The 21,461-nt window shown below is 39.8% G+C and overlaps 2 protein-coding genes and 1 long non-coding RNA gene across 3 annotated transcripts; 1 reads left to right on the top strand and 2 right to left on the bottom strand.

The window, feature by feature from the left end:
• Window positions 1-5,703: 5,703 nt before the first annotated feature.
• LOC110228920 lies at window positions 5,704-8,209 on the bottom strand. The gene is made up of 6 exons (XM_021027249.1): window positions 7,988-8,209; window positions 7,005-7,211; window positions 6,799-6,925; window positions 6,413-6,712; window positions 6,126-6,338; window positions 5,704-6,046 (listed from the first exon to the last, which is right to left on the bottom strand). Coding segments are annotated over exons 1-6 (1,119 nt in total). The 5' UTR covers window positions 7,990-8,209; the 3' UTR covers window positions 5,704-5,776.
• Window positions 8,210-16,011: 7,802 nt separating this feature from the next.
• Window positions 16,012-18,166, bottom strand: LOC110229248. Its single transcript, XM_021028994.1, has 4 exons — window positions 17,938-18,166; window positions 16,768-17,472; window positions 16,557-16,684; window positions 16,012-16,470 (listed from the first exon to the last, which is right to left on the bottom strand). Exons 1-4 carry the CDS (start codon window positions 18,164-18,166, stop codon window positions 16,012-16,014), a joined length of 1,521 nt encoding a protein of 506 aa, XP_020884653.1.
• Window positions 18,167-19,124: 958 nt separating this feature from the next.
• Window positions 19,125-21,110, top strand: LOC110229432. Its single transcript, XR_002332840.1, has 3 exons — window positions 19,125-19,324; window positions 20,269-20,412; window positions 20,686-21,110. It is a non-coding gene; the product is annotated as an uncharacterized LOC110229432 (long non-coding RNA).
• Window positions 21,111-21,461: the final 351 nt, after the last annotated feature.

Below are 21,461 nucleotides of genomic sequence, written 5' to 3'. Positions count from 1 at the left end.
CTTTTTCTTTTACAATTTTATTCTTGTCAAACTCTTTCGCTTTATTTAGTTTCTTGGTCACTTTCCTTTTCAAATCCTTATTTTCATTTGCTGATTTTAGAGTTTTTCTCCACAAAAATACTTAAAGACAATCGAGTGTGAATCCTACATCCACATTTTGGCGCCGCCTGTGGGGAGTTACCGCAAAACTCTTTAATCTCAAAATCTCTCTTTTTCAAACCAAGAAACTATGGCTGATCAGCAAGCTTTGAGCAATGCAATTGCCTTGCTTACTCAGTCAACCACCGATCTGACCAGTCAGATGGGTACACTCGCTAGTGCCAACGCCACTTTTGGTGAAAGGTTAAACACAATCGAGCAAACTCTAACGAGTGTTCAAAATACTCAAACAAATTTTTCAAACGCGCAGAACGTTGTTTCAAGCCATTTAGATAATTTGTCCTCAGCGCAAACGACAGCGTATCAGCGCAGGCTATTCCAAACTCCCACACAAAACAGATCCGGGAGCACTCAAACTCCTCCTACAGGCCATCCTGCTAGTACTAGCAATCAGGCAACCGTAGGAGATGGGTCTAATCCAACCGGGGATGAAAATCCCCAAAATCAAGGCAATACTGCTATTGACAAAGGACTCCTTATGGAAGAACCTGATGTCATCCTTTCCGATGATTTTGTCAAAGTTCGTCAAGCGCTTGATGAGATGAAGTCGAAGTTTCATCAGGCGACCAGTTCGACACCTGAGATCGATCGAGTAATTGAAGAAACTCGACGAACACCCTTCACTTCGAGAATCTCGAACCTTCGGATCAAAGATTCTCGAAAGGTCAAATTACCAACTTACAACGGTAAAGGTGATCCTAAAAATCACCTCGCTGCTTTTCAGATCGCTGCTGGCAGAATTAATCTAGAACCAGACGAAGAAGAGGCCGGATATTGCAAACTATTCTCTGAGAATCTATCCGGATCGGCTTTATTATGGTTCACTCAGTTGGAGCCTGAATCTATTGATAGTTTTAAGGAATTGTCCTCCGCATTCCTAAAACACTATTCCATGTTTATGGAAAAGGCAACCTCTGATGCAGATCTATGGAATTTAACCCAAGGTCAGAACGAACCACTTCGCAAATATATCGCTAAATTCAAAGAAGTGATAGCCAAAATTCCTGGGGTATCGTACGCTGCTGCCCTTTCTGCTTTAAGGAACGGACTTTGGCATGAATCTCGATTTCGGGAAGAAATCATCGTCAATCGTCCGAGCACTATCCAAGATGCTTTATTCAGAGCTACTAATTGGATGGAGGCAGAAGAAGAAAAGCTTAGCCTCGCTAAAAAGCATCGGCCAGCAAAATTGGTCGTTGGAAATCCAACTAAAATATTCGAACCAAAAGATCAAAAACGGTTCGGAATTAATCATGCTACTAATGCCGTAGGAAAACCCTCCCCAAACAAAGGAAGATACAATTCTTCTAAGACCTGGGCTAGAGATGAGAATGCCTATTGTGATATTCATAGAGTAAATGGGCATTCCACCAAAGATTGCAGCGTACTCAAAAAGCACCTCACCGAACTGTGGGCGGCTGGAGAACTCGCTAATTTCAATATCGAGGAGTTTGTGGAATCTTATCATAAAGAAGAAGAAGATTCCGAAGCGTCCAATCTTCCTGAAAAGAAACATAATCCCAATGGGCCCGGAACTCCGAACACTCTTAAGAAAAGGATCGATGTTATAATGGGAGGATCCAAATTATGCAGAGATTCGATCAGATCAATCAAAAGGCACAAGAAATCAGCAGCAATTCAAACCGCTGTGGGTTTCCAGTCAAATGAACAGACACCTTCTATCTCTTTTGATAATTCGGACACTCAAGGATTAACAGAACCTCATGACGATGCTCTTGTGATAACTTTAGATGTTGCGAACTTCGAAGTAACTAGGTGTCTAATTGATACTGGAAGCTCGGTAGATCTCATATTTCTAAGCACTTTCCAAAGAATGGGAATCAGTAAGGCTGACATTATCGGTCCACTGACACTATTAGTAGCTTTCACGAGTGACACATCTATGTCTTTGGGAAACATAAAACTACCAGTGCTCGCCGCAGGGGTTCCAAAGAATTGTAGAATTCATTGTTTTCGACCGACCGGCCGCTTAAAACATAATTCTCGGAACTCCGTGGATTTACTAAATGGAGGCTATACCTTCAACTTATCATCAATGTGTGCAATTTCCGAATCCTCTAGGAATCGGAACCATTCGAGGAGATCAGGAAACGTCGCGATCTTGCTACCTCATGGGACATCGTTTAAAGCTCAAATAGCAATAAATGATAAACACGAAGCAAGAGGGCGCCTCGCGTTACCTAAGTGGTCTTAATTCGAGTGAAGTTACCATAGAAGTTGAAATTGATTCTGAATTTCCAGATCGAAAAGTAAAAATCGGTACCACTTTAGATTCAGAAATCAAAGATCAGTTGGTAACATTTCTAAAAGAAAATAAGCATACTTTTGCCTGGCCGGCGAAAGATATGCCTGGAATCGATAAAAGTATCATTACCCATGATTTAAACGTCGATCCCAGTTTTAAACCAATAAAACAAAAAAGAAGAAAACTTGGTCTAGACCGAGCTCAAGCGGTCAATGACGAAGTTGATAAGCTTTTGAAAATTGGTTCCATCAGAGAAGTAAAATACCCGGACTGGTTAGCAAACCCCGTCGTAGTCAAAAAGAAAAACGGAAAGTGGAGAGTATGTGTCGATCGGCTCGTTGAGTCGACAGCCGGAAACGAACTCTTAACATTTATGGATGCATTCTCTGGATACAATCAGATCATGATGAATCCCGAAGATGAAGAGAAAACATCCTTCATAATAGATAGAGGAATTTATTGTTACAAAGTTATGCCATTTGGTCTAAAATATGCCGGTGCAACATACCAACGTTTAGTTAACAAAATGTTTTCAGAACATTTGGGCAAAACGATGGAAGTGTATATTGATGATATGCTCGTGAAATCTCTTAAGAAATCTGAGCACATCACTCATCTTGAGCAGTGTTTCAAAATTCGGAATGATTTCAGAATGAATTTAAATCCTGCCAAATGTTCTTTTGGTGTGCCTTCCGGAGAATTCCTAGGCTATATAGTCACGGAAAGAGGAATATAAGCAAATCCTAATCAGATTAACGCTTTCCTTACTATGCCTTCGCCAAGAAACATAAAGGAGGTCCAACGATTGACAGGCAGAATTGCTGCATTAAATAGTTTCATATCGAAGTCTACCGATAAATGTCTCCCCTTTTATCAAATTTTGAAATGGAACAAAAAATTTTGGTGGGATGATCAATGCGAAGCAGCATTTGGTCAACTCAAAACTTATCTGACAACACCGCCGATTCTCTCAAAACCTGAATTAGATGAGAAACTTTATCTCTACATTTCCGTTTCTAACCATTCCGTAAGTGGGGTTTTAGTTCGAGAGGACCGAGGTGAGCAAAAGCCAATTTTCTACATAAGTAAATCTCTTACTAGTCCAGAAACGAGATATACCATGATGGAGAAATTAGCTTTAACAGTGGTCATATCTGCTAGAAAACTCAGAACTTATTTCCAATCTCATCCTATAGAAGTACTAACTTCCCATCCGCTTCGCTCAATTCTTCACGGGCCAAGTCAGTCCAGTAGGTTAGCGAAGTGGGCAATCGAACTCAGTGAGTACGATATAGAATACAAAAGTCAAACTAGCGCAAAAGCACAAGTTTTGGCTGATTTTCTAACCGAACTACCATTAGATGATGGAATCTTTGTTGAAACGGACTCTACATGGAAATTACATGTAGATGGATCTTCTTCTAAACAAGGATCCGAAATCGGCATTAGGCTCGAAACTCCGACGAAGGAAATAATCGAGCAATCATTTCGATTAATGTTTCCAGCTTCGAACAATGAAGCAGAATACGAAGCTCTTTTAGTAGGACTTCGGCTTGCTCTTGCGATTGGAGCAGAAAAAATAATAGCTTATTGTGATTCTCAGCTAGTTGTAAACCAGTTTGCTGGAGATTACGAAGCTAAGGCTCCTCGAATGGAAGCTTATCTTTCGGCTGTCAAAAAATTAGCCAAAAAATTAAAAGAATTCGAGTTAGTTCGAATACCTAGAGGAAAAAACACTTCGGCAGACGCTTTAGCGGCCCTAGCTTCTACCTCAGATCCTGAACTCAAACGAGTTATCCCAGTTGAATGTATTTCTTCGCGAAGTTCAGTTGAAGAAACAGAAAACGATAAAATTTTGGAGGCCGAATACATCGAAACTCCAAAACAAAGTTCCGGAAATAGTTCACTTGTCATCACCAGATCACGGATAAAGTCTCAAGATGACGAACTTACTCCACCATTGGAACTTCCTAAAAGAAAGTCAAAAAGAAAGTTAAAGGATCAAGAGGTTCCCATTAAAGAACCGTCTAGAACCGAACAGTCACTTCCAGGTGATGTAGAGGTTCAGGAGACAATCGAAGATCCTGATATTCCTTCCGAACCCAAACCAAGGAAGTTTATACTCAAGGATAATACTTCCGCTAATGATTGGGGGGCTGACTGGAGGGTACCCATCAAAAATTTCATTCTTAATGGAGAACTACCATCTAACAAATGGCAAGCTCGCAAATTAAAAATCATCAGCGCTAAGTATTGTATAATTAAAGAGTCATTGTACAAGCGAGGCGTTAGTGATCCTTATCTTTTATGTATTTTTGGACCCGAAGTTGAAATAGTGACAAGCGAGGTCCACGAAGGACTTTGTGGTAATCATTCTTCGGGACGAGCAATGGCTTTCAAAATCAAACGGTTAGGATATTTCTGGCCAACTATGATTTCAGACTGCATTGATTACGCCAAACGGTGTAAAAAGTGTCAGATGCACGCTCCTCTTATTCACCAGCCATCTGAAATTCTGTCACATATATCCGCTCCATACCCTTTCATGAGGTGGTCAATGGATATAATCGGTCCGATGCATCGTTCAACACGAGGCGTCCAATACTTATTAGTTCTAACGGACTATTTTTCCAAATGGATTAAAGCTGAAGCTTATATAAGCATACAAGATTCCGTAGTAAAGACATTCTTGTGGAAACACTACAAGAAAACAACCTATTTCCCAGGGACCAATCCGTCAGTAAACCCTCGGAAAGAGGGGTTTCAGACGGTTTCCCGACGGATTTTTGTCGTCGGTAAGCCTTGGTCGGAAATCAAGATCCGTCGAAAAGTCCTCAGAAATTTCCGACGGATTTCCGAGGAAGCTAATTTCCGACGGAATTCCGAGCGTTAATTGTTTCCTACGGTATTCCGAGAGAGACAAGTTCCCGTGGAGTTTTCGATAGAGAAATTCCTCAGAAAGTTTCCGACGGAATTCCGAGGATTATCGTTTCTGAGGACTTTCGATGGAAAAATTCCTCGGAAATTTGCCGACGGATTTCTGAGGATTGTAGTGTCCGACGGATTTGCGAGGATTGATTTTTTCCGACGGCCTTCCGAGGATTGTATGTTTCCGAAGGAATTCCGACAATATTTTATTTCTCAGGAACTTGGGTCTGTGTTATTTAATACAAATATTTTTTAGATACTTCAATTATTAATTCTGTAATTAAATTTAGATAATAATCTAAAAAAAAAACAATTCCAAAATTACTAAATTATCCAAAATAAACCACAAATATTTTACATAAACAGAAAATGTTAGTTGACAAAAAAAAAAGAAGAAAATGTTCAAAAAAAGAAAAGAACAAATCATGGTGGAGGGAACTGTCCCGGAAATTGAGACGCCAAGAATGTTTGAAGATTGGTGAGTGTCACTTGGGTCTCGGCGAACTTTTCCTTAATCTCGACATTTTGTTGCTTCAATTCTTCGACCACCGTGTCTTTTTCTTTAATGACACGGTTAAGATCTTCAACTTGTTGAACAAGTTCGGTGTCACGAGGAATTACCGAAGAGACACTCCCGTCCTTGGACACAAGGCTTCCTAAATCGGGTCGGCGGCCCTTGGTTAAGGGAATCTCCTAAGTAATAATAAAAGTAATAAATATATAAGAATTTGAAATAAATTAATCAAAAAACTAAAAAGTTATTCAAATATACTTCGATACACAATAGGTTGATTTCCTCACGGGGTATACCGGTTGAAGACGTTGAGCCATCTTGGGATAGTTGCGTCTCCCGATCCACCTTTCGCAACTTAATCCTCTCGATCCGCTCTTCGATAACAAGGTCTTGAATCTGTCCGGTTTTCTTGCTAGTGTGGGTTTCTTCCATCACTTGTAGCCAATCCGGTTGAACTCCATTCTTGATAGCCTACATGAAAAGAAAAGATATTAATCTAAAAACATTAAAAAGTTAGAAATCTGAAGTAATATTTAGAAATTTACCATCTTTCTTTCATGCCTTTTAAAGGACATTGAACCCGAATTGTGGGTCGCCATTCCCTTCCCACCACGTTGGCTCTTACGATTCTTCGAGTTTTGCGTGGAAGTAGCTTTTGTTTTCTCCATACTCCAATAGCGAATAAAACCTCTCCAAACTCCTTCCTCTAAATCCTTTGGCTTCTCCTTTCCATTCTTCCACTTTTGCTTCCACGAGTACATGTGATTTCCATAGGTTGTGTTGACTTGAATGTCAAACTCGAGACGCACTCTCTTACTAAGACCGGGTTCCCAATTGAAATCTTGCTACAAGTGAAAAGAAATTCAATTATAGTTAATCTATCAATTAATTATTAAATGTAATACTAACTAATACAAAAATAATAATTTACCGCAAAAGACTTGAACCAAGTCAATTTGGTGTCTGGATCCACGTCCCCGTACGTTGGAAAAGGTTTACCGAGTTGCGTCTTGAAAATCCTAAGAATGGATTTTGTGATGCCATTTTCTAGGTTAAACCTAAAAACATGTAAAATAAGAATTAGTTAAATACCAAATTTCACAATTATATGTAAATAGATGAAATAAATATTCTTACCAAGTTGCTCCATTTTCTTCTTTCGGGTGGAGCCTCGGGATATGTTGCCGTCCCGGTTGACTAACGAAATCCTCTATCGTCATCACTGCTTGAGGAGCAGAATTCGCCGTCTCGGGGACATTAGTACACGATAGAGATGGTGTATCCGAGCTAATTGGTGACCTCCGTGATCGGTTAGATGACGTCCCATGGAACTCCGCATAAGACCTACATTTACAAAATTATAAATTTGTTACAAACCATATAAATAAAGAAAACTTAAAAGTCTAACCTTAAAATAGAAAATTAATACGTAATCCATCACTAATGAATTTTTTCTTATTACACATTTGAAGAAAACGTTTTCAGAATTATTACAAAATTAAAATTGAAAATCTATCTATCAAATTTGTTAAGAAACCTATTTTAAAATTAACAAGCTTATAACTAATTCTTATCAAAATCATCAAACTAATTAGAGTCAAAAGCTTCAAATCAAAACCCATATCTACCCTATAGCTATACTTAGGGTTCAAGTGTTCAGTATCTCTTTAGGCCATCAACATGTTGCAATAGAAATACAAATCCTAACACCAAAAAGCCCCACAGAAATCAGAAAATATCAAAAAAGTATGAGCTGTTGTTCTTCAACTTTAATTCTGACAAAACCCCATCTTTGCAAAGAGAAGAAGAAAATTTTTAAACAAAAAAAAAAGAAAAAAAGAAGAAGAAAAAGAAGAAAATTGGCACCCGAAATCTGACAAAACACCATCTTCACAGTGAGGAAAACCATCTACCACCTCAGATCTCATATAGAACTACAAAGATCTAATTCTATGGATTCCAAAACCTAATTCTAACAAGCTTCTAACTAATATACAGATTCTACCAACCAAAAAACTAAAAGAACAACTGGAGTGAAGAATCAAAGAAGAGAGATCTGTTTCAGAAGAGAGAAAGTTTATTAGCGGAGTTGGTGAGGCTACCACGAGTTTGAAACTTACATAATTTTGTAACAGAGGAGGAGAGAAAGCAAGGAGGAGGAGTGAAAGCAAGGAGGAGCGACGGCGAAGGGGATGAACGGCGGGAAAAGAGATGAACGGCGGCGAGAGGGGAAGATCGGTGGGGAAAGGGAAGTGAATCTCAAGCGGCTGGGATAAAAAAATTTGGCCCTTGGTATATATAAAACAATTTCAGACGGAAATTCCGAGGCCAAAATAAAGGTTTTACCGATCTTAAAGCTATCACGAGCGGAGGGTCGTGTTGACTAAGTCTAGACGACAGTCGTGTTTACAAGCAAGGGTTCATATTCCAGGTAAAGGGAGCGATTCGGGCCTCTTTGCCTCTGTGTTGCTCAACCCACTGTTAGGAACTGTGAAACCCCGGCGAGTACTATTGACTGCCGTGTTCGACCGTCGTATTGACGGACCACTTATGCTAACCTTAAGAGAACAATACAGAATCGAAAACACGGGTTTTTTTTTGGCACGGAAATCCGTCAGAAACATAAAATCCCTCGCAAATCCGTTAGCACTTTTAGACGGATTTCCGAGGACACAAAATTATTTCTGAGGAATTTCCCAGGATTCGTTGTTTTGTTTTGAATTTTATAGATTTGATACATCCTAAGTGTTGTCTAATGCTATATTAATCTATATTTGTCAATAGAATTTCATATTAAAGCAAAAAACGCAAACTACTAAAAAAATCACATGACTTCTCTAAGTATAACCTATATCTTTCATATCATCTCATAAACACTTAAGTGTAAATGATGTGATTTCTTAGAGTTTGATATTTTATTGATCTGAAATGCTTTATAATCTAATTTTATTCACAAATATGGCTAATTATACTATTAGATTACACTTGAGAAGAATCAAATCCACAATATTCAAATCCAAACTATAAACCCTCGGAAAGTCCTCGGAAATTTCCGACGGATATCCGAGGATATTTCGGTTTCCTCGGAAATCCGTCGGAAATTTCCGAGGACTTTACGAAGGTTTATAGTTTTTCTGTAAAAAATGACCGTATTTATAAACTCTCGGAATGCCCTCAGAAATTATCGACGGAGTTCCAAGGGAATTAATTTACCGACGGACTTCCGAGGAAATTTGATTTTTCCTATAACATGTCCGTTGAATAAACGTTTTTCAATTTATACAATGTTGAATTTAAACATTTAAATTGTTTATAAATAAATTTAAACAACTATAAAAATTCTTGAGAGATAAATTATTCAAATTGTTTTTAAATAAATTTAATAATTAAATCTAATAATATACGAAACTTAAATAATTTATTCCTCGTCTTCTTCTTCCGATGAGTATTCTGAATCTTCCGAATCGGTAGCATCCTCAAATTCGCCAATCTCTTCCTCAGAATCATCGAAAACCTCATCATCTACATCAATGGTGAAATCAACGACAAGATCAACTTCTAGCGAGTGGTCAACCGCTCCGATGGTACCTAGTATGTTTTGCTACAAAGGGTTATGTTCACTATCATCGGAAATCCCAACAATCCTTCCTCTAGGATTAATTGATGTCACTGTGATCCAAGGATCGTCAACATCAGTAGCCCGTGGATATTTAATGTAGCATACTTGATCGGCTTGTGATGCGACAATGAATGGGTCATATTCCCAAAGCCTCTTTCTCATGTGTATTGTTGTAGCACCAAATTCATCATGTTTCACACCACGTCCCAGAATTGGATCGTACCAATCACATGAGAATACGATGCACCTCAAATTGATCATCCCCGGATAACGAACTTCTAAGATTTCGCGGAGGACACCATAGTATACAAGATCACTAGACTGTGCCGATACACCATAATCACAAGTCGGCCTAATCTTCTTGGGTCGAAGAATTTTAAAAGCGTAACCACGAGTACAATACATGGGATATGCTTCCGCAACATATAACGGCCCATTAACGAACTCCACTAACCATGTAGGAATTGATTGACCTCTAGAAGACATAGTTGTAACCTGCACAAAATAGTTTAATTATAATGCTTAAATATTAACTAAGTTCTAATTGAAAATTTATTATTAAGGAAAAATAATTAAGTAAAAGCTTACGTAGAATTTCAACCAATGACAAAACTCAGTCTGCTTGAGTTTTTGAATGTCATCCTCACTCATGTTAGGATATTCAAAGCGTACTTGGAAGCTGCATCTAATCGGAATCGAGGGGTTGGTGCTTTCCCATTTGCAGTGACATGAAGCTTTCTTCGAGAACAAATATCAGGCAAGTCCAGTCTAGACTTCAAATTATCTTTCGTCTTTCCTTGAACATTAAGTACAGTGTGCATGAGATTATCAAAAAAGTTCTTCTCCGTATGCATGACATCTAGATTGTGCCGCAACAAAAGATCCTTCCAATATGGCAATGCCCAGAAAATACTCATCTTGTGCCAGTTATGATGATCGCCATATCCATCAACGATATCGTGCCCAGCACCACCACAAACCGTTGTCTTCTCAGCACCAAAATCTCTTAACTGATTCAATATGTCCTCGCCAGAATACTCAGGAGGTGGCCCGTCAAAGACTTGTCTGTTCTTTTTAAATAATGTGGTGCTCCAACGATAAGGATGGTCTTCTGGGAGCCATCTTCTGTGACAATCAAACCAACACGTCTTCCGTCCGTGTTTTAGCTGAAACGCGTTGGTGTTATCTTGACAATGCGGACAAGATAACCGTCCGTGCGTTGTCCACCCATATAACATACCATAGGCAGGAAAATTGCTTTTAGTCCACATTAGCACCGCTCGCATGTTGAAATTTTGGTGGGTTGAAACATCGAACGCTTCTACACCATGTTCCCATAACATTTGTAACTCATATATCAGTGGCTGCAGAAACACATCAAGTGCTTTCTTAGGATGATCTGGACCGGGAACAAGAATGGTGAGAAAAAGAAACTCTCGTTTCATACACAAAGATGGCGGCAAATTATAAGGTGTCATGATAACTGGCCACAATGAATATTGCCTCCCATGTTTCCCAAAAGGATTAAAACCATCTGTCGACAAACCCAAATAAACGTTTCTTGACTCACTTGCAAAGTCGGGATAAACTGATTGAAAATGTTTCCATGCTTCTGCATGCGACGGGTGCGCAATTACACCGTCTGACCTATGTTCTGCATGCCATTTCATTGATCCCGCTGTACGCTCTGACTGATACAACCTCTTCAACCTCTCTGCTAACGGTAAATACCACATCCGCTTATATGGTATGGGAACTCTTCCACTAGTGTCCTGATACCGAGGTTTACGACAGAAACGACATGAAGTGCGACCTTCGTCTTCTCTCCAATAAATCATACAATTATCACTGCACACGTCTATCACTTGATATGGCAAGCCAAGTCCAGCTACAAGTTTCTGCACCTCATAGTACGAAGCTGGTGAAAGATTATCTTCGGGCAAAATTTCTTTCACAAAATCAGTAATCGCATCCACACAACCCTCGGCCAAATTCCAATCCGTCTTTATGCCCATCAACCTAGTTGCAGCTGATAATGGTGAATGACCCTTCTTACAACCATCGTACAAAGACATATTAGCTGCATCTAACATATCAAAGAATCTCCTAGCTCCTATATTCGGTTGCTCTACTCTATCTTCATCTTGAGCGAAAGACGGTGCATTTTCCCTAAACGCATCATTCACCATCTGAAATGTACCTACGTCTACTTCCGTTGATGGTTCCTCTACACTATCCGGAAGATAATGTTGACTAGTACTACCATAATCTAGCATTGACTCACTCTCTCCATGTGAATACCATATCTTATAACCCGGCATAAATCCATTCTTAAACAAGTGCTTCTTTACTAAAGCTACCTCGAGTTTTCTATAATTCCGACAATTTGGACAAGGACATAACATAATACCTGTTTCTAGCGTTATGTCCTGGTTTGATGCGAATAACATGAATTGCCTAAGCCCTTCTTTGAACTCTTCTGTAAGTTTTCCTGTCTCAGGATTGTATCTCGGTTTATCCATCCATGAACGAAAATAATCATAAGGATATGGAGAAGACATTTTTGTTGGTATTGTTTATAGTTTTGTTTTGTTTTCTACACATGTAAACTCGTTGGAATATATAAGCAAAATTTCTGAGGGATTTCCCAGGGATTTCCGAGGACTTTTAAATTACAACGGCTGCTCCAACGGATACATCAACAGCGACGTTTTAACGGCTATATTCTCCGAGTGTCCTTGGAAATCTCTCAGAAAACAACGGTCATAATGTCCTCGGAAAGTCCTCGGAAATTGAAAAACTTCTAGACGGATTTCCGACGGACGTAGATTCTTTGGAATTTTTTGACCGCTTTCCGAGGAACTAGTTTGTTTTCGAAAATCACTCGAAATTCCGTCGAAAAACCACATAATTTCCGACGAATTTCCGACGGCCGTATTTTCCTCGGAAATTTCCTTTTGATTTCCGAGAAATTGTTTTGTTCTCGCAAATTGCTCTGAAATCCGTCGGAAATTTCCGACGGATTTTTTTCCGTCTAAAACTCCGTCGGAAATTGCGTTGCTTTCTTGTAGTGAAACACATTATTTGTCGCTATGGAATTCCTTACGAAATAGTAACGGACAATGGTCCTCAATTCATTTCAAATGATTTTGAAGATTTTTGTTCCGCTTGGGGAATAAAACATAGCTACTCAACGCCGAGGTATCCTCAAGGAAATGGACAAGCGGAAGCCTCCAATAAAACCATTCTCAGCAATCTTAAAAAATGCTTGAGTGCTCGAAAAGGTGGATAGTATGACGAGCTGCAACCTGTGTTGTGGGCTTATCGAACAACCCCAAGGCGAGGAACGGGTGAAACTCCATTCTCATTAGTTTATGGGATGGAAGCCGTAGTCCCAGCCGAGCTGAATGTTCTAGGTTTGCGCCGAAGCGAAGCTCCACTTAACAAGGAATCGAATTCTAAATTATTAGAAGACGTTCTCGATACAATCGATGAAAGGCAAGACCAATCCCTTATTCGACTTCAGAATTATCAACAGTTGACCGCTCGATACTATAACTCAAAGTTGAAAAACAGACCTTTAAATGTAGGAGACTTTGTTTTAAGACGAGTGTTCGATAACACAAAAGAAGAAGGAGCTGGAAAACTCGGTATTAACTGGAAAGGCCCTTATCAAATCACTGAAAAAATCCGAAACGGTGTATACCGTTCACAAGACCTTGGTGGAAATCCCGTTCAAAGGCCTTGGAACATAATCAACTTGAAAAAGTTCTATTGCTAAAGCAAACAAATTCGAACTACGATTTGGCTTGATCCTAATCTGGGTACGTAGGCAGCTCACTAGTCATGAGTCCAGCTATAACATAAAAATAAAAACATTATTCCAGTCATGGAATCCTGTTTTTATAAATTCGATATTCGAGCATGAATATAAAGATACGTTGCGAACAATGTATAAATAAATATTTCTTGCTAAGCTAAGACCGGATCTAGAAGGGTCTTGAATTACGGAACAGCTCTGCTCCTTGACCTGCGAGGTCAATGATGCTAATAATTCAACCTGGCATGTTTCCGTACTCCTGAAGTCCTAGTTCGATCCAATCGGAAGGATGGACTTCGAGGCGATGAAGCTCGCGAGATATATCGAGGCGATGCTTCTCTAGCTCCATTATCCGTTTCCTAATCTTTTTCTTCTCATCTTCGAGCTCGTCATGCCGAGTGATAAGCTGAAGAAAATAAAACGCTACGTTTAGCAATAACAAAAAGAAGTTAATCACTAAGATGGAAAATACCTTATTGATAAACTCCTCAGCCTTAACATGATCTTGAGGCGACAATCTCTCGATTAAAACGATCGGAACCTGAATGCTAGTTCCCTTATTCAATATTTGTGAATCTTTTGGTTCGCCAGACTCTCCTGCTTTTATAAGCTCGATGTCCGACGTCCTCGAAGGATCAACACTCATCACTTTGAACAAGTCTGAAGGATTCTCTGATGAATTACCTCCCTTGAACATTTTTGTAGAATTGTTGTTGAAATTTAATGATAAACTACACCCAATTTATACTCGAAGATTTATCCGATTGAATTTAAGAGGATTAATTGACGATTTCTCAAATCTGAAATTACAACTTTCATGGAAAATGTAATCGAGTTAATTGCTAATTATATTCCCTAGATTAAACGCATTAAATATGATGAGTTAATCGGCAAATTTAAAGCAAAAGGGGAATATAATTAATATTGTTGGGCCTCTAGCCCAATAGTTTTTTACATAATAAAAAAAAAAACTAAGGAGGGGGGTTCGCAGGAGGAACTTCGTCTGATGGCGAACCGTCTTCGCGTTCGTCGGGTTCGAGGCTCCTTTGATAGATATCCCAATGCTTCTTCAGGAACCTGATATGTTCTCGAAGACAGCCGGGAATGCGCGCGATAGAATCAAATCCCCTCCTCTCCCTGTTATGAACGTCCGACTCCAAACGTCGGATCTTCCTTTCTGTTCTAGCAATCCGGTCCTTGAGGTTACGGCGTTTCATTCCGAGGCGTTGTCTTCCGGAGCAGAGGAAAACGTATCTTTCCGTGATCTGCAAAGAACATATACATTACGAATCTATCAAGTAAAACCTTGAAACCATTGGTACTTGGTTCAAACCTGCTCCATGAATTCATGGCACTCGATCTGTTCTTCCCTAGACAGGGAAGAAAGAAAACAAGGAGTAGCCACCCCTTGTGGAGTGAATCCATCCCCTGTCGGGAAAAGAGATTCGCTTGAAGGGAGTCGTGGTAAATTAGGACCAGAAGGTTCGCCTTGGGGAGATGTCATCGTAGATCCAAAAAGAAGATTTACAAAATCCAACTCTCCTTATATAGAAAAAATATGTAAGGGCACTCACTCGAGTATTTATTGAAAAAGAAAGTTAAACGTCAATCTATTGATCTGACTGTTATGACCTCTCGATTTTCGTGTACATGCACAAACAAGACCTACGAAATATAGGTTATTCAAGTATCACTTAACACCTAGTAGGCGAACTTAATTTCGAACTCGGAAGTCGAAGACAATCAATAAATGGTATCACACCTTTTTTATCTCTTAGGGAAAGCAAACAGTTCTCACTAGAGATTTCCCTCGAACACATTTGAAGTATCGCAAAGTGTTCTTGTAAGCCGAGCTATAACCTCGCAACCGAGAGACCGAGGAAAAATTCCAATGTTTTTTCTTTAAAAAAGGCAAGTAGGTCTGTTCAGCCTATCTCTCCTATAATCCTGAACCACTTCGATTAGGAGGATTTTGCAAACCCTCCAGGTAAAATCGATGGTTTCCACCAAGATTAAATATTTCTTCCTAAAGAAATTTTAATCGAAAACCCCCTTAAGCAAATTATTCAAAACAGTAATAGAAGCCCCCTTGGGCAGAAAATTTGGAAAAGAAATAAGCGGCCCCATGGCCAACAAAGCGAATTTCATGTCTTAAAAATTAAAGGGACAATCCCCACATAAGGTGAATGCAATCACCATCATTCATTCATAGGCGAACCGCCTTCTTCTCTTACTTGACTTGAGACAAGAGCACCCCCAACGTCAACGTCTTGAGTCGCGAGAACCACTTCAGGGTTAAGCGAGCTAGCATCGTGAGGAGTTTTGTTTCTCGATTTAACATCATCTCCCATAATTGAGGAGATGACAAGCCCCTGATCAGAGAGCCCCTAAGCTCGTCCCGGGGAGATTCTGTCAACATTGGTTCCGAACTCATTAAAATGAGCACGATAAGAACCAGTTAACAGCATCTCATCCTGAGATAGACCAATACTTGGTTCAGTCGGTGGAGGGGAATCGGCGAACTCAGAAGCAAACTGCTGCAAATTTAAATATGGCTGGGGAGCGTTAGCTAGCTTGGCTTCAGTCTCGGCGAGCTCAGCGCCCACTGTCTCCTTCTCTTCAGCCAAATTGATTGATCCTTCCTCTATCTCCATGATCAGATCGAGGTTGCTTTTCATCTCATCACGTTCAGAGCTGAGTTTGTTCTAAGCTTTGTCTGCAGCGATAAATTCCTGCACAGCAAGAAGAAACTTTTGCCCAGCTCCCTTAACCTCTTTCCGAGCATCATGAGATATTTTGCGAACATCACGATCTTTCAGTTCGGAAAGAGACTCATTTTTCCGTTCGAGCTCCTCAACAGCTGCTTTAACCTTGTTAAGCTCTGATCTCAGAAGCTCAATCTCGCCTTTTGCGAAGTTATGATCAGCAAGGGCAGTCTCTAGCTTTTGCTCTGTCTCAATCAAAGTTTTCCTTGTTTCCTCGCCGGATCTTTTGAGTCTCTCGATCTCTTCCTGGTGAGCCGAGTCGAGGCCCGCAGACTCCTGCACAAGCCGACTGGAAGATTGCAGGTTCTTAATCTCTCCTTCAGCGGCAGCAACTTTCTTGGAAACTTTGGCGAGCTCCTCTTCGTAAAAGTTGATAATGCCATTCACATCCAAAGTTGCCTAATAAAAGAAGTTCTTTGTTTTACAAAAAAAAATATATATATTTTCTTTCAAAATCGGCTGTTTAAGGATGCAAATAGTCGCACCTGAGAGGAGTGAAATGAATGGCTGATATACATCTTCTTGATGTCAGGCTTCCACCAATCAAAGGACAGAAGTTTCTTCCCAAAGCGGGTGTGAAAGCATCTAAACATATTCTCAATCTTCTCTTTGTCTAGAATAAAGGTGGTTATGTGAGGATTCATCTTCTTAAAAAGTCAACTAATCTCAAATAACGAAACGGTAATCAAAGGTTACCTAACTGGGATGAAGCTCTGGCAACAAGTCCCGAGCTCGGGGACGATCGAACCCTAGAAGTATTGCCTCGGGGGCGTCTGGGGGATAGCATCCCTGAACCCAGCGGTTCCTTCAAAACAGTTCCTGAATCAGGATTTGCATCCTGAGCTTCAGCAGGTTCAAGAATTGGCAGATTCGAAGGAGCGGCTCTGCCCTTCCTTGTGTTCTTGGGACGTCCCTGGGGCTGGGGTCCAAGTTCCTCGGCCTTCTTCTTCTTCATAAGAGAAGTTTTACTTGCAAGGCCTTCCTCCTCAACGGTGGCAGCAACCACGTTGTCTGCTGCTGGGATGGAGGGAGAAGCATTATTTACAGCAACCGCCATTGACTTTGAACCTTCAAGAGATCCATCGTCAACCAGAAGAGTTTTCCGATAGACCTTGTCATCTCCCGTGGAAGTTGCATTTTTCTTGTCTCTCCCAACTAGAGAAATCTGATCTTTGATCCTCTTGTTTGCTTCTTTGATCTTTCTCCTATCTCGGGCATTCAGACTCGAGAGATCAATCCCAACAGGAGGAGGGTCGACAGGGCGAGTAAGTGTCATTCTGACAGAAAACCCGGCGCCGTGAATTCTTTCCAAAGTAAAAGAATTCCAATTAACTGGCCTCTCCAAGACGGCCTTGTAAAAATTGAGAAAATCGACGGATGGAACTGGTCGAATCTGAGGACCTGCGAGAAAACAAAGAAATGTTGAAACGCAGTTTTGAAATAACAAAGGGAATTATTCAGTTAAGTCCTAATTTCTACCCAAATTCGATGACCAGTGAATTCGAGGGAGTTCGGAAGAACTCTGAATAGAAAAATTATTTATGCGGAAGAAGACCCAAAACTTCCTCCAGGCGGTGTCCTTTAAAGGCAGGCAGTCAATAAGATTCTGATCCGCGTTCGGATAAAGGGCATAATACCCAGAAGTTTGGGATTCGCGAGCTTGGAAAAGTTCCAGGAGTTCGCAAAGTCCCAATGAGTAGCCCACCTTCGCCGCAATAGTGAGGGTACACAAAATACACCGGAGCATGTTGGGCGACATCTGAGAGAAAGCAATTCCCAGATGATTGAGGTAGACGAGAAGCACCTCAGGAAGGGGAAAGAATAAGCCGCACCCTTTGAAATAAATTTCATAGGCACAACAGTAACCTTCTCGCCCCGATTCTGGAGACTCAAAGGGCTCCGGGACTGCCATCTCAACCTCAGGGGGGATGAGACATAATCTACGAAGATCATTGAGAGAATCGATAGTTGATTCACTCTGGGGATGAAGATCAAACCCATCTCCGGATTGAATCTGGGGTCCGGATCCTTCACCCATGAGAGCTTCGAGATCATCCGCCTCGTATTCACGAAATTCGGAAGAAAGGTTCGACATTTTACAAAAAAAGATTTTTTACCAAAAGGAAACAATGACTTCTGTAGAGAGAATGAAAGTTCTCTAAGTAAAGAAGATAAGATGGAAAAGTGATTTTACCTCTTAGAACCCTAAAGTATGATGGAAAACCGCCTCGAGAATATTGGGAAGTGGGACAGTTTTCCCCGTGGTATTAATATAAAATTAAGAAATTAATGATGACGGTTGTCAGGGATATCAAATCATTTGATTATCCGAGATCGGCGTAATAGCGTAAAACATGGAATAATTCCGGAATATTAAAGATCTCGAGTCATTAATTACTGTTTACTTAAGTCTTCCAAGCCAAGCACTCAGCTCGCAAGACTTGGGGGCTAAATGTTGGGGTCGGATCCCACACATCTTCGGTAGGATCCACATGGACCTGTCCACGTCATTATTACATAATAATCCTCTTGGATTCCTAGATGTTTCATTGCGAGAATCGAGCTCGACCTGTCGGAAGTTCGATTCAATTTATTAAAGAGCTCGATCTTTACCAGTACGGAGTTCGCTCTTATTCAACATATAGTTCGCATAAAAGAAGGCCGAAGCGAGGAGAATATTGTTCGAGGTTCGCGGCAGCGTCAAGACGCAGGAGTTCGGAGTCAACAAGAAAGAGTTCGGAAGATCCACGCGCAGCCCAAGATAGTTCAAATTCAAGCCGTTTCGGTCAAATTGTAACCTACATGATTAATGCGGATCAATGCGATTATGAGCAGTAAATGACCGCATTGATCATGTTTTATCTATAAAATAACCTCAAACGCATGTGTTTGGGGGTGAACAACTTTTTACCTCCTACGATCAAGCAATACAACATACTTTTTCTTTTACAATTTTGCAAGGCTTTTTACTATTTTATTCTTGCAAAACTCTTTTGCTTTATTTAGTTTGTTGGTCACTTTCTTTTTCAAATCTTTATTTTCATTTGTTGATTTTAGAGTTTTTCTCCACAAAAAATCGAGTGTGAATCCTATATCCACACTTATCACCGCCGTTATCCTCCGCTTAACCACCCTGAAGCTTCGTCTGTTGCTCTGCTAAACGTCCAACTGTCTATGCTTCACTAAGCCTTGCTACATTGAGGGAACAATTAGAACTACTCTCGGAAGAGAAGACCCTTGGAGGGCTTCCCAGGTTACTTACTCTCTTATTGATTCATCATTGTCAATTTAAATTCTTTCATAGTTGAAATCTGATTTAGATTAAAAGATTCCTGTTTTGGTGTTAGGATGCTGGAAGAGTTAAATCTTCGTATTATACTCGTTCCGAGTAGATTTTTTGTATCGACTTTGGCCGAATCGATCTTCTGGTGTTTGATTCAATGGTTTCTTGTGTATCAATGTCGATTGGTTTTAGGTTACGGCACTTCATTAATCATCTTAATGAGTAGTTCACAAACATACTTACGATTTGGGGTTTATTGATATGTTCTTCATCTTAAGGTTATTGCTGAATCTAGTGTGGATAAAAGTTTGTGAATGTTAGTGTTCGTATTTATGTGTATGTGAGTTTTTGCTATCTATATTCTGATTCATTTAGCATTGAGACAAAATCTAGAACTGGACTTGGAATCTAGACGCTTTAGGGAGTAAAGAGTTTTGTCTTGGCTTGGTAAAAGTATTGAAAAGCTTCATGCTTTTTTGCCATTGATCTAGGCTCGTTCTTAGTAGACTAGACTTCATATGATCATATCTATTGCAGCCATTTCTTGGTTAGTCTTTGCTTTCTTGATGGTAGAATATTAGTCAGGTCTGAACTTCATTTGCATCTTTATGGTTTCCGTGAAGGTTTGATCATGAATTGTCTTTTGACAAGCGAAATGCTTGTGCTTGTGTCATGGATCCTTGGTTATTGTGGCTTTAGCCTCTGGTTCTGTGGCGTGGGCCTTAGATGTGTTTTATGAGTTTTGTTTTTGTTGCTAGATTAGATATCCAAAGCTTAGCCCTGCAGGTAGTGTTGTTATTAATTGAAGTGAAAATAGTGTTTGTCAAAGTTTTCATGTATCATTTCACATTTAATCAAATAAGTAACTCAAATGGTTGTTTTCTTCTTGTACATTGAACCCCACGTGGGTACAGGAGGACAGCAGATGAACTGGTAAGATAAAACCATTGGTGTGAGCACCAACAAGAGCAAACCAAGTTCAAACGTAACTTTGAATTTTGCTTGGTCAAGTCGGAGAACAACCTAATGGCTATTTCATTAAGCTCTTGTCCTGCAAGGTAATTCTTTATTTGGTCTCCTGGAAATTACAAAAAAAAAATAGATGATCATGGTTTGTATATATGAATTGGTTATTGTCGTATCACATATAATAATGATGATCATGGTTGCTTTTCTTTTACCTGCTCTGGTTTTAGAAAAAGACTTAACGTCTTCGTTAGTGACTATAGCTATATATGTACTCTCTGATTATCACCTATTCACCTTTCACATTTCTCTTTCCTTGTGATTTTCTGCTGTACTAATATATGCTGTGCTTATTATTTTGACAGAATAAAGAAGAGTTGTCAACATTATTTGCACCAATACCTGTGAAGCTACCAGAGTTTGAGACTCACTAGTTTTGGTTTCGGTTTGGTTTTTAGGTAGTTGAAGGACGAGCGCTGAGCTAAATTTGTCTTAAGAAAACATAGCATCTGCATCAGAATCCAAGTCATGAGGGAAGAAGACCCTGCAGAAATAGAAACAATTCATCAGGACAAAACCTTTACATAAGAACAGTTTTTGGATCTCCTCTTTAAATGTCATTTTCTGTAACTGATCTAGAAATGATGTAATACCGACATGAAGAGAAAACATGCCTGCAAGTGCTGTGGTACAAGGTTGAGCTAACTTGATTGATATCACCAAGGAGAGCTAAAGCCTAAAGGCCATAGTATTTAATGGAAAAATAGTGGAAGTCTTTTACCAAGTTACATTTTATTGGAAAAGAGAAGCTTATCGCGGTCCAATGCACTCCCAGTAAATGAATGAGCAACTCCTCAAGTGAACGTGAAAGTGAATCATGGACTATAGATTAAGATGACTAAAAAAGCAATCATGGACTATAGATTAAGATAACCGAAATTCAATGTCAAAGACAATAACTGAGGCCTAATTAAAGAATCCATTAACACAATGTTCAAGGATATTGACCAAAACAGATCTATAGAGACGTAGAGTGCATCTTTTTTTTTTTTTAATCATTTTCTCAAAATTCTCTGGTGCACTTCCTTTGTTTTGTTTTGTCCAAGTCTGTGTGCTAATGCTAAAGTATAAGCTGCAGCTC

Source organism: Arabidopsis lyrata (assembly GCF_000004255.2).
Source record: "Arabidopsis lyrata subsp. lyrata unplaced genomic scaffold ARALYscaffold_4, whole genome shotgun sequence".
Lineage (NCBI taxonomy): Eukaryota > Viridiplantae > Streptophyta > Magnoliopsida > Brassicales > Brassicaceae > Arabidopsis > Arabidopsis lyrata.
Note: the sequence above shows the minus strand (reverse complement) of the source record. Positions and strands in the feature narration are given on the sequence as shown.

Excerpts from the sequence above, each read along its gene's own strand:
- LOC110228920 (XM_021027249.1), bottom strand. Across the intron at positions 6,713-6,798 it reads CTTGGTTCAAGTCTTTTGCG|CAAGATTTCAATTGGGAACC; the intron begins GTAAATTATTAT and ends TTTCACTTGTAG. Across the intron at positions 6,047-6,125 it reads TCAACCTATTGTGTATCGAA|GAGATTCCCTTAACCAAGGG; the intron begins GTATATTTGAAT and ends ATTATTACTTAG.
- LOC110229248 (XM_021028994.1), bottom strand. The coding sequence starts at position 18,166 with ATGTCGAACCTTTCTTCCGAATTTCGTGAATACGAGGCGGATGATCTC. Across the intron at positions 17,473-17,937 it reads TCCAGAATCGGGGCGAGAAG|GTCCTCAGATTCGACCAGTT; the intron begins GTTACTGTTGTG and ends GTTTTCTCGCAG. Across the intron at positions 16,471-16,556 it reads ATTCATTTCACTCCTCTCAG|GCAACTTTGGATGTGAATGG; the intron begins GTGCGACTATTT and ends TTCTTTTATTAG.